At 41.5% G+C, this 12,929-nt stretch overlaps 1 protein-coding gene across 1 annotated transcript in view; it reads right to left on the bottom strand.

The window, feature by feature from the left end:
* LOC138783756 (sodium channel protein type 5 subunit alpha-like) overlaps positions 1-12,929 on the bottom strand; it is a 317,116-nt gene that overhangs the window by 94,519 nt on the left and 209,668 nt on the right. The window contains exon 17 of the mRNA XM_069958852.1: positions 11,723-12,205. Coding sequence (XP_069814953.1) covers positions 11,723-12,205 — 483 coding nt within the window. The remainder of the gene's footprint in view (positions 1-11,722; positions 12,206-12,929) is intronic.

Genomic DNA, 12,929 nt, shown 5'->3' with positions numbered 1-12,929 from the left:
CCAGTGCTTAAAGGGGTTATCCAGCGCTACAAAAACATGGCTATTTTTCCCTCTCTTTTGCCTCCAGGTCAGGTGAGGTTTGCAATTAAACTCCATTTACTTCAATGGAACTGAGTTTGAAACCCCACCCAATCCGAAGACAAGAGAGGGGGGAAATTGGCCATGTTTTTGTAGCACTGGATAACTCCTTTAGGCACCATAATATCACAGGAACTATATTAAAGGGGTACTCCAGTGAAAGTTTTATGCTTTCAAATCAACTGGTGTCAGAAAGTTAAATAGATTTGTAATTTACTTCTATGTAAAAATTTCAAGTCTTCCCATACTCATCAGCTGCTGTGGTGTTTTCTTTCCAGTCTGACACAGTGCTCTCTGCTGCCACCTCTGTTTGAGACAGGAACTGTCTTAGGTAGGAAAGGTTTTCCTGCTTTGGATAGAGATGGCAGCAGAGAGCACTGTGTCAGACTGGAGAGAATAGACCAATTCCTGCAGGACGTACAGCAGCTGATAAGTACTGGAAGGATTGGGATTTTGAAATCAAATTAAATTACAAATCAATAAATAACTTTCTGACCTCCGTTAACTTGAAAGTTGCTCCCCTTTAAGCCAGTTTATGAGATATCCCTCTATAATCCTAGAGAAGCCCTTCATGTGATAAATACACTAATCAGCTATAACATTATAACCACCGACTGGTCAAGTGATTATCTAGTCACAATGGCTCCTTTTTAAGGGCCCGTTCACACTACTGAATCAGTACCAAAATTTCACGATTTCGTGGATTCACCAAATTTGGCGCTGATTCTGTGGTGTGAACAGACCCTAAGAAATAAATTAGGAAACAATCCATTCTCAAAATTGTTGGATGTGATTGAAACAGGTAAAATGGGCAAGTGTGAGGACCTGAGCGACCGACAACGGCAAATGTGTGATATGCGATGACCAGGTCAGTGGCTTGTCTTGTGGATGTTCCTGGTACAGAGTAGTTAGTACCTCTAAAAGAGGTTCACTACCACTTGCTGACCCCCTAACCACCGTCAAAAGCGCTTAATGAGTATGTGAGTATGAAAACTAAACCAAGTGTTAGCCTAATGGCAATAGCCTCTTTTAGAAAGCTAATGTGCCTGGCCATACTGCAAGGAAAAAAAAAAGTTCACTAAATTGAGGGAGACCTACACAATATTAGGTAGGTGGTTTAGTGGTATGGCTGATCAGTATATATATATATATATATATATATATATATATATATATATATGCATTTACATGATATATAAACATGCATATACAATGAAAGCTGGACCTACCTTTTTAAATGTGTCGTCAGACTGGTTAAAGGCGAAGGGCAGCAATGAGCAAAGACAAATACACAATTACTACCACGTCTAATGACAGCGCTAAACAAGAACTATAAGAGCACACACCATCAAAATGACGGTAGTTTTGATTGGACAGCTGTCATTTAACGGCAATTAACGGCGACTATTTTAAAACGATATATACAAATAATATACGATTAACATCTGTTGGTATAAATAATGTCCGTTATTTGCCGTTAAAAGATTACTGTCCAATAAAAACGCCCATTGTTTTTACAGTGTGTGAACATAGACTAGCAAAGTTTACTATTAATAATACAAAATAACTGACACAATAATATTTACCCACAAACATTCTGTATAAATTATTAGCTGTCAATCACGGCCACGTTTACATTTTTTTTTTTTAACAAGGGAATCCCCCGTCATCTGATCCTCTGGTTTAGTGCACGGGTGTAGCTTCACAGTTGGAAACCTGATGACTCCAGCCGTCTACTTGTTTCAGAGGGCAAATGTTCTTCTACACCCCTAATAAATTACAGCCATTAAAAGATATCACCACTTAAGATGTTGCTACTTTTGTACCAGTGAGTAAATCATATGGGAAAAGTTCATGGAGTTCCTAAAGAATATTTAGATCCTCTTGAGGTTCTACTGAAAGGGGTTATCCAGGGTTAGAAATCTGCTTTCTTCAAGAAACAGCGCCACACCAGTCTTCAGTTTTAATGTGGTATTACAGCTCTGTCAGGGTGTGGACTGATATCAATATTATGTTTACTGCACTAAAATGTATAATTCTTCAACAATTGGTGACATTCTGGACCTTGGGTCAAAGTTCTAATGATAACTAATTCCGCACACTGGCCTCCTTTAGCACATGTTGTATCGTGGTAAGATGAAGTCATTGCAGGATGAGTGGCACAAACAAGTAGGTGATGGAAGGGGACCTATCAACACTGTCAAAAGACTTCAGCACCGCACTCACATCCTACAGTAACGTCTTTAATGGAACAGATAGCAAAGTGTTGGAATGGAGTAACATAAGCCGCTGCGAGGAAGCTGCCAGGCAGGTGCGATGAAAGAACACTACAGCACATTACAGGTAATCTACTATAAAAAGAACATGGAGGCGACGAAGAGTGGAGCTGTTGGAAAACCATTCACATCTCCTCTAACACCGGTGACAAATTTCTACTTGTATCCGTTTCAAAGCCACTCTTTGGAAACTTTACACTGGTTATTGACACAATGGATTCTGCGCCACCACAAAGTGATACAAACAGGGCCGGGGACCAATGTCATAACCGGAAGGTCTTGTTTTCCATTGCAAACAAGAGATGTGGTAGACATCAAGGGACCTTGTTAAGCTCCTTCTCTGTAAGACGTAAAGGAGAAGCATATTCTATGGTGCAATGGTGCGTTAATACCACCTAATAGTGGCTATGAGGAGATCTGTGCAGTGACATTGGTCACAATGGGTAGTGTCGGTGGGCTTGTCTGGGTTGCAAATTTGTATCACGCTAGGGTCAAGCAGGGTTAAGGGTCCTATCTATAAAAAGATATTCAAGGTTCAGAGAAGTATAGGAAAGGAGACTAAGGGGATGGATGAACTTTAATGAGAACAAGAGAGGTTAGGCATTGGCCCACCTCCTTAATGGCTCTTACTGAAATGGTTTACCATTAGTGTTAAGCGACTACTAAAATGCTCGAGTGCTCAACTCCCTATTAAAATCAATGGGAGACTCGAACTTGGCAATTGCTGGAGTCCTACTAAAGTTCTAATGTGTCCTGCAGGAATCTATTGCACTTTTTTATTCTAATTTTTGTATATTTTGTTTAAACATCCCTTCAAGGCTGTCAGTTATTGAAGGTGTATGACCATCTTAACCCCAGCACCACAAAGTGCTCGGTCGAACTTCAAGCTCACCCTTAAGTTATTGACAGTTTCTAGCATTTTCCACCTGAGCACCCCAATACTGGATCGAGCACTACGTTGGACCAAGCACGCTCCCTCAACACTATTTACCACTTGACTTCAGTTTACGTCTTATACTGCATCTACTTTGGGTCCCCAGTACAATACCGCATATACCTGGTAACTGGTAGTGTGTGCCAATGTGTTCTCTATGCATTTTTATAGTCAATGGGAAAATTTATTAAAGAGTCACTGTCGTATTTTTTTTTTTTGCAGAAATCAATAGTCCAGGCGATTTTAAGAAACTTTGTAATTGGGTTTATTAGCCAAATCTGCCATTATCTGCATGTAAAAAGCCTTTTCCCAGGTCCCCCCCTCCTTCCTCTTTTTCATCCACTCTGAAAAATCTGAAAATTGTGACTTGTTGCAGGAGACGTACCCTGTCTGCTCTAGGGAGGGGGGAGGGGGGAGGAGGAAGGAGGGAGTTAGCCGGCAGCAGAAAGCAGATAACAGAGGATTACAGGCACAGAGCTGGGTGACAGCTGTAATCCGAGCTCAGACAGGTCACTGGTGACTGTCACAGGAGATATCCCGTGAGGGATTTGTAGATTAACTCTTTGTTGTCCTGTTTTGGTCTTTTCTTTAGCTCTCTCCATAGGAGAACAATGAAGACAGGGGGGAGAGCTTCAAACTGCTTTTTCATGATAAAAATGCATTTTTCGGATAATAAACCCAATTACAAAGTTTCTTAAAATCGCCTGGACTATTGATTTCTGCAAAAAAAAATTCACGACAGTGACACTTTAAGGTCTTTGCGCCTATTTTAAGGCAAAAAATTTGATTTTTTTTTACCCATTTTGGTCTAAGTTCTATTTATGAACCATTAAATGGACAAATATTTTTTAGATACAACTTTTTTTTAATCTGCCAGTTTTAAGTATTCACCAAAAAGTTCGCATAATCCAGGATTAGCACCCAATTTATCATTCGCGATCTTTTAAAATGTCGCACAAACAGGTGCAGGCCTAAGTGTGGTCAGTACTAGGTGAATATGCTTACGCAATTTTTGTTTTTTTTTGCGACTTTTTCCTTGGATACAGTCACTATGGCAGTGCTACATTTTAATAAATCAGTCAAAAGATATTGGAACATATTATACACCAATCCCAATTACAATGGTCACATAAATTTAACTCCTTAGTAAATGTCCCTCAATGTGTCTTTGACTTCAGAACTTACTGTCAATGTTGACTTAAAAAGTCTGATCGTTAAAAATATAACACATCTACAAATTTATCCAGGACGGATCAATGTATGACAGACTCCATTTAAAAAGACGACAGAAACCAAAATCAATGAAATCAACTTCATTTCAACAATGAGTGTCATTAAAATATAGATTGGTAAAAGACAGTCATGAATAATTCTTTTAGCTTTGGTTTTAGTGTCTGTGGGAAGACGACTAATGATCTATAACAACTTTTGGGGAACAAATAAGAATCCAGAAAAATATCCAATAGATACTGTTATAAAACTAAAGCGGTGAGTCCGGCTGGTCTGCATAACCATGTTTCCTCTTTGTTTGTGTGGGTTTTTTTTCTGGGTACACTTATTCTTCCTTAAAGGGGTTGTCCAGCAAAATCAACTGGGTTCAGAAAGTTTTATAGATTTGCAATCTATTTCTATTTAAAAATCTCCAGTCTTCCCATACTTATCAGCTGCTGTATGTCCTGCAAGAAGTGGTGTATTCTTTCCAGTCTGAGGGTGGGTTCATACTGAGGAATTCTCGCGGATAATGTCCACGGAATTCCGCTGTCTGTCACTTCTTTCAGCGGATAGCGGAATACGCCGGCCCATGGAATGGTGTCTATGGAGCCGCGCGGACAGACAGCGGAATTCCGCGGACATTATCCGCGAGAATTCCTCAGTATGAACCCACCGTGACACAGTGCTCTCTGCTGCCATCTCTCAAAACCTCTCCTGCTCTGGACAGTTCCTGTCTTGGACAGAGATGTCAGCAGAGAGCACTGTGTCAGACTGAAAAGAAAACATTTCCTGCAGGTCATACAGCAGCTGATAAGTATAGGAAGACTTGAGATTTTTAAATAGCAGTAAATTACAAATCTATATAAATTTCTAAAACCAGAAGATTTGAAAGAAAAAGATTTTAGTTGGATAACCCCTTTAAATCTAATATTTGCCTAAGTGAATCTTCCTCTACTATGTATCTGAGGTTGCTGCACTGATTTACACCAGCTCCACCTGCTCAGTTGGTGCAGATTTAGGGTCCTATTCCACGGGCCGAGGAGGGCCCGATCAACGATGTAAACGAGCGGCGATCTGCTAGATCGCTACTCGTTTACTGGGCCTATTCCACGTCCCGATGATCGTTGAGCGAGGGCTGCAAGGACATCATTACCAATGTCCTTGCAGCCCTTGCAGTATCATACATTACCTGTCAGGTCTTCTCCGCGCTGTCTTCATCCCCGGGTCCCGCGCGCTCTATCTTCAGAATGGCCGGTCAGCTGACAGGCCACACTCAGCCAATCACAGGCCCCGGCGGTCCCGGCCTGTGATTGGCTGATCGCTCCGTCAGCTGACCGGCCATTCTGAAGATAGAGCGCGGGACCCGGGGATGAAGACAGCGCGGAGAAGACCTGACAGGTAATGTATAATGCTGCTGCTGCTTGTCAGATCATCGGTCGCCCGCCGCGCACCACTATTCAACCGTAGCGATGCACGGTGGGGGAACGATGATTTTAGGTCTGGCCCTAAATAAACGATCAGCCGATGACACGATCATCGGCTGATCATTCTCTCTATTTCACCGAACGATAATCGGCCGAATCGGGCCAAATGGGGCCGATTCGGCCGATTATCGTTACTGTGGAATAGGGCCCTTACACTACAATGGAACTGCTCCACATCTCTCCACACCAAACTGTGAAGGGAATGCAGCAATGCATCATGGTAGTGACCCTCTAAACACTATTTGTAAGAAGGTAAAAAAAATGAAAAAAAAAAAATTAAATTTTTTATTTCATTTTATAGACTCTGATGTCCACATTACTATGCTGTTGTTATTTACTTGCTATACTTCCCGTTCCTGAGTTATAGGAATTTTACCCCCTTCAGTTTCATATTACTGAGCCTGATAATAAATTTATTCTTATATTCCTTCCCCCCGGAGCCCACCAGCCCCCCTTCTCCCCCCCTTCAACCGCATATTCACACACCCAAAGTCTGGTTTACAGCCCCTTTACAGGGGTTGTCAAGCAAAAAAATCTTTGTTTCAAATCAACTGGTGTCAGAAAGTTATATAGATTTGTAATGTACTTCTATTTAAAAATCCCAAGTCTTCTCATACTTATTAGCTGCTGTATGTCATGCAGGAAATGTTTTATTTTCAGTCTGAGACAGTGCTCTCTGCTGCCACCTCTGGCCGAGACAGAAACTGTCTATGTTTTCTTTGGGGAATTGCTACTGCTCTGGACATTTCCTGTCTCAGACAGAGGTGGCAGCAGAGAGCACTGTATCAGACTGAAAAGAAAACCACATTTCACGCAGGACATACAGCAGCTGGTAAGTATGGGAAGAGTGGAGATTTTTAAATAGAATTAAATTACAAATTGATCTAACTTTCTGAAACCAGTTAATTTGAAAGAAATTTTTTTTTTCACTGTATAACCCCTTTAAATTATTGTCTGAAAATAATATTTTAATCTATTAGTAGACCTGAGACAGGAAGTGATGTCCTCTAACAGGAGCAGAAGGGATGACATCATCACACAAGGAAACGTCTACATCACATGTTGTATAAGTTAACTGAATAAATGACATAGTAGTTTGGTCCGTTATGTAGATTTCTTTAAGATAGGAGGAAGCTACTGTCTGCTGTGATGGTAATATAGTTATTATAGGGTCATACAGAACTGACTCATAGAAGGGAAAACCTGCTACAATGTACTCACAATGATTAATAGAATTTTTTTTCTCTCCAAAAAAACGCCTCCTTACATGTATCTATCACAAACTATTAGAAGTCTATAACGTCCCATGAATAAACATTAGGATGGATTATACAATTAACTGGTGTTAAACATCTGTCTGATAGTCCCCGGAGGCTGAGTCATTGTTGGTTAGGAGACAGGGGTACGGAGCATGGAATCATTCATAGCATCAGGGAGAATTTGTCGACACAACAATAGGACAAGCGCAATTTTCTACAGTGACTCATGGAAGCAATATTGTCTGTACAATGAAGGCGGTAATGATAAAGGCAGGGACGGTATCGAGCCGCTGATCCCTTATCCTACATCACTATAATTAACCGCTATAGTACATCTTGATTCATTGTAGGAGGATCTGTTTTTGGCACAGACGGTCAAATCCGTAGTGACGTAACACGTTTATCCTTAATGCACCTGTGGTGATGGTTAACTAAAGAGAAGCCGGCCCCGACTGATGACAATTAAATGTAAGAATTAAAATATTAGTCAATATTCTGTCTAAACTGTATATCCCATGCTACTAGATACCTGCCGCCTCCAGGCTAGGAAGTCATATTAATGAAGGCTGGACCACAAATAACACAGATCATTTATCCACTGGATAAGTACTGCAATTGTCTGACCACTGGGAGTTCCACAATTCATAAGAAAGATTATCCCATATTACCTACAGTATTTAAAAGGAGCAGCACTCACATGTGGCTGATAGCCAAGTACAGCACTCCGCTATCTCCATTATTCTTCTGACCAAGAATGGAAAAGGGGTGTTCACACGTGACCCTCGCTCCATTCAAACACAAAAGTCAAGACCCCCTTGTTTTCACATATAGTGGAAATCCCAACAACTGGACCCCTAGTGATTATATATTTATTATCTCCCCTGTAGATCAGTGATACATGTTGTTTGTAGTCCAACTACTTTCATATTGGATTAGGTACTGTAGGTCAGAACAAATTCATTCTACTCGAAATACTTAATTTTTTTTTTAGTGTACCTGTCGTTAGAAAAAACTTTTGACGTGTCGCAGAGATATTCAAAAGTTTTGATCGGTTGGGGTTTAAGTATTCAGACTGAGACCAATCAGGAGAACGAGTCAGGAGAAGTTTGTATGCATCATGTTTTCTCCTGGCTCTGTGCTATGTGACCTGGACGGCCGCGTAACATGAGTCTATGGTCTGTCCAGGTCGGACAGAGACAGAGCAGGGAGAGGAACACACGAGAGTGCACACTACTCCCGGTTTGTTCTCCTCATTGGTCACGGTCTGAATATAATTAAATGAAGTACTTGGTGGTCAAGGGTTATCGTATTTTATAGTAGTGCAAGAAGGGTTAAAAGGGAAGTCCCATGAAAATGAAAAAAGCAAGGCAGGCCGGGGGATGTGGGAACGTAAATATACAATGTATACTTACCAGACCTTGTACCTCTGTTGCGCGATTCCCGGGTCCCTCTGACAGCAGCCGGCTGTCATTTTAGGCGGGAATCCTAGCACTTCTAGCTGCAACATCACGGCTGGCTGAGTGATCGCCCACGGAGGAATTCAGTGATTGGGACAGTATCCCGTCCCAGTTACTGATTGGCTGTGGGGGTAGTCGCTTAGTCAGGTACGTGACATTGCAGGTGGAGGAGCTGCAAGAGACCGGAGGTTGTTAGCTGGACCCGGGAGTGGCGCAGCAGGGCACGAGAACTGGTAAGTATACATGGTTTATTATGTTCCTGCACCCCACTGCCTTTTTTCTTCTTTTTTTTTTTTTTCAATGTTCATGGGTGTTCTACTTTAATGTGTCATTTCTTTAAAGGGGTTATCCAGGGCTACAAAAACATGGCCACTTTCTTTTAGGGTACAAACACACTGGACGTATCCGCAGCGGATTTCTCGCTGCGAATTTGCAGCGAAATCCACTGCAGATCTGTGCCCTGTACACTCTATGGGACGACTAACTTGCAGCAGGATGGACATCCCGCTGCGAGTATGTCAAGAGCCCTTCCCGTTAAACCCCGCCGCTGGAGCATATACATCACCTTCTACCCGCTCCGGCTTGCTTCGGGGGTTCCCGGCATGTTCCGCTCGGCCAATCAATGCGCTGCCCTGCCGCAGCACACTGATTAGCTGAGCGGGACAAGAAGACGCCGGTAACCCCCGAGGCCGGAGCGGGGAGCAGGTAAGGTATACGCTATGGCGGTGGGGGGTTAACGGGGCGGGCTGATGATGTCCATCCTGCTGCAAGTTTGTCTGCCCATAGAGTGTACAGGGCATAGATCTGCAGCGGATTTCTCTGCGAAATCGGCTGCAGCTACGCCCAGTGTGTTTGTACCCCCAGAGACACCACGACTCTTGTCTCCAGTTCAGATGCGAGTTGCAATTAAGCTCCATTCACTTCAATGGAACTGAGTTACAAAACCCTCCCAAACTGGAGACAAGAGTGGGGCTGTCTCTGAAAGAAAGCGGCCATGTTTTTCTAGCACTGGATAACCCCTTTAAAGTAAATGCATTCCCTAGGTTTTCTTTTTGTACCGATTACAATCAGATAATGAAATGTTAATTCTAATGTTTTTTCTAATCTGTTTTTCTATTGCCTGATTGAACTTTTTTTTTAAATTTAAGTCCTTCCTTCCTTATTATGGGGGCAGCCATGAATTCAGTTTACATAAGACTGCAGGATATAACTGTGGATGAGATGATCTCAAGGAGACCGCACAGAATACAAACTGTGAAGTTCCCTATTTTGCTATCTCTACAATCAATACAATAGTGGAAAATTGGTAATTATAGGTATAGTCCTACATTGCACGGAATACCTTCTCGGCAGCTATTAGAACCCCCTATGAAGCTTGTTTACTCTCATTTGTTTTAGCTACTCAAAGTGAAGCAGCTGACAGGATGTATCATAGATGAAATAGCACACCTGCTGCAAGAAACACTCCGGCAATACTCTTGTTCCGTGATGAGTGAATAGACAGATACTGAAACCCACTACCGTCATGTAGTCCACCCAAACATCACACATATACAGGGATAAGATCAAAAAGAAAACCGTATCACATGATCACACGTTGGAGCATTTTATCCTGCATATGGTTGTGTATCGATACGAAAAAAATCCCTAACTTGGGAAGTAGACTGATTAAAAACGCAATGGAACCTGTACCCGGAAAGACAGCTGTCACTAGGATCAGAGACGAGAGGAAACGCTCTCATCATTGTACAGTATAAGATTATAGCCACATTTATTGTGAACTACTGAGCTGTCACTTTCCTAATTCTGTATATAGGAAAACAGTAGCAACAAGACAAACCGAGAGACTGTACATAGGTGGATCTGTCTTCACTTCATTATTCCAAAATTATACATAAAGAATTACTGTTTAATAGGAAATTCCAATATTTTGCACCAATTCACATGACTAAAATTTGTTCTGATTTGCAAAATCCACCATGATTACTAAATCCATTAGACTTAATTCAGACACAACTTTTTTTGGAAGGGCTGAGAAAATACCCAAAAGATTGGCAGCAGTTTTGGGGGGGTCGGGGTTGCGTTTCTTTGGGCAATTTTTCTGGCATTTTTTCATTTTAGTACAAATTACTGTAGGCGTTTTTATCACTGGCATTTTTTGGGAAAACTCCTAGTCTGAGTCCAGCCTGAATGGAAATTTAAGAATTTTAAAGTTTTTAACATGCAATAGAAAGAATCAGCACTGAGTCATTTGAAAACTGAAAAATCTTAAAGGGTTTTTCCAATTTAATATTACTGAGCCCACCCTGGGGATCTCTAGGGAGGTGCCCCAACTGCTATTTATTCTATATATTCTCTATTGAGTAAAGAGCGGAGTAATTTGGGCGCCACTCTAAAGATCCCTGAGTGGCCTGAAGGTTGGCCACCGAGCAATCGTTTTAAAGTGGTATTTCAAGAAAAAATAACTTGCCCCCTAAACTATCCTCCATACCCCCCTGCAATGTATCAAGAGTCAATGAAAAGGGCTGAGTGCTATACTCTTCTCTCTCTGGCAGCTCCATAGAGAATAAATAGAGCCACGGGTCACGTGCCATACAGTGTTGGACTGGCCCACCAGCGGTGAGCCCCCAGTTTTAGAACCTGCACAAACACTGACTGACATGTTGTTTCTCACTGTTTCTTCATTGATGGGCCCCCAGGATCATTTCCTCTGGTGGGTCCAGATACCCCAGTCCGACACTGGTGCCATACCCACGTCTCTATCCAAAACAAAGGAGCCATGGGCCCATATGGAGATCACCGAGGGGTACAGAGGTCACATCCCCCACAATCTCTTACTTCTCCTCTATTTTGGGGATAGGGAAACAAGTTAGTTTTTCTTAGAATACCCCTTCAAAATTAAATATTACATCGGAAAACCCCTTTAAATAAATTCCAAGTGAGTATTTTTGGCACTGCAATGATACTACTAATAAATTCACTACATGCTAGTGGACATTTTGGATAGAAGTTTTGACCTTACCTCTTTACCGTTCTCCACATCTGTAAAAATACTTTGCTCATCATCATCATGATACTCCACATCTGATTCACCCATAGCAATAGGAACACAGCCAGAGAGTCGAGGGGTGATCATGTAATCTGCACCATCACTAACAACATATTTTTCTCCACTTTTGGCGATGCCACCATTGGTATTATTCCCATCCATGTAGTCATCCTTTTCTTTCCCAGTACTGGACATGTTGATGTGATTGTGTGGATTGATGTTGTTTTTGTTCCTATTCTTTTCAGACAAGCTTGTTATAAAAGTGTCTCCACTTTTTTTAGGCTTGGTAAATAAACTGCGGAAAAATTCGATGACGCTTTGTTTGGCAAAGGCAATACCCCTATGTATTCTAGCAATAGCTATCTGGAGGTTGTTCATTTCACCATCTTCATCTGGCGCAGACAAGTTATCGGAACTGAAGGAACTCAGTAGCAGAGCCAGGAAAAGGTTCAGAACCTGCCAAGATTTAGACATAAGATAAAATTAATAAATATAATATTGTATGTATGATCATATGATTACATGTAATCAAAAACATCAAAAATCTAAAACATTCCGGCAGTCATTCTTATTACACAATTCAGTGCAAGTAGTAGCCATCTGTAGAACAAATTCTAGTCATTAACTATAAGGCTTGCAAACATTGCCGAGCACTCCAGCAGTCAGACCCCCACCTTAATAGGACAAAGGATATCTTTGGATCTTGTGATAACCCCTTCACTGCTTTTACATCAGAAAACTAGGTAAGGGTTCTTTTACACAGCCTGATATGGAGCCGTGCAAGGACACAAGCAAGTGGCGGTCATCAAGATCGGCCCTTGTTTGCAGTGTCTTCAAAAGGCACAAAAGATCACTGTTTGTGCGGCCATTTAAATATATTTCTTTCGGCCACACATCCCTTGTTTACACAGCGAGATGTGCGGTCGATAGCGATAAAATTAGATAAAGTTTTGTGCGATAAAGTCACACAAAAGATTTGATTTCCCCCTCCATAAATCGCTGACAATTTTATACGGCCAAGTATCGTCCAAAGAAACCTTTCTAGCAGCGCTCCCTGCCAATAATTGGCCCATCTAAAAGGGGCTTAAAGGGCATTTGTCACCTATATTTTCTTATACTGTTTAAAATCAGATACTAAAACGTGTTCTTTTATTCAAATCTGTTTTTATATTATGACTTA

Source organism: Dendropsophus ebraccatus, chromosome 2 (assembly GCF_027789765.1).
Source record: "Dendropsophus ebraccatus isolate aDenEbr1 chromosome 2, aDenEbr1.pat, whole genome shotgun sequence".
NCBI lineage: Eukaryota > Metazoa > Chordata > Amphibia > Anura > Hylidae > Dendropsophus > Dendropsophus ebraccatus.
Note: the sequence above shows the minus strand (reverse complement) of the source record. Positions and strands in the feature narration are given on the sequence as shown.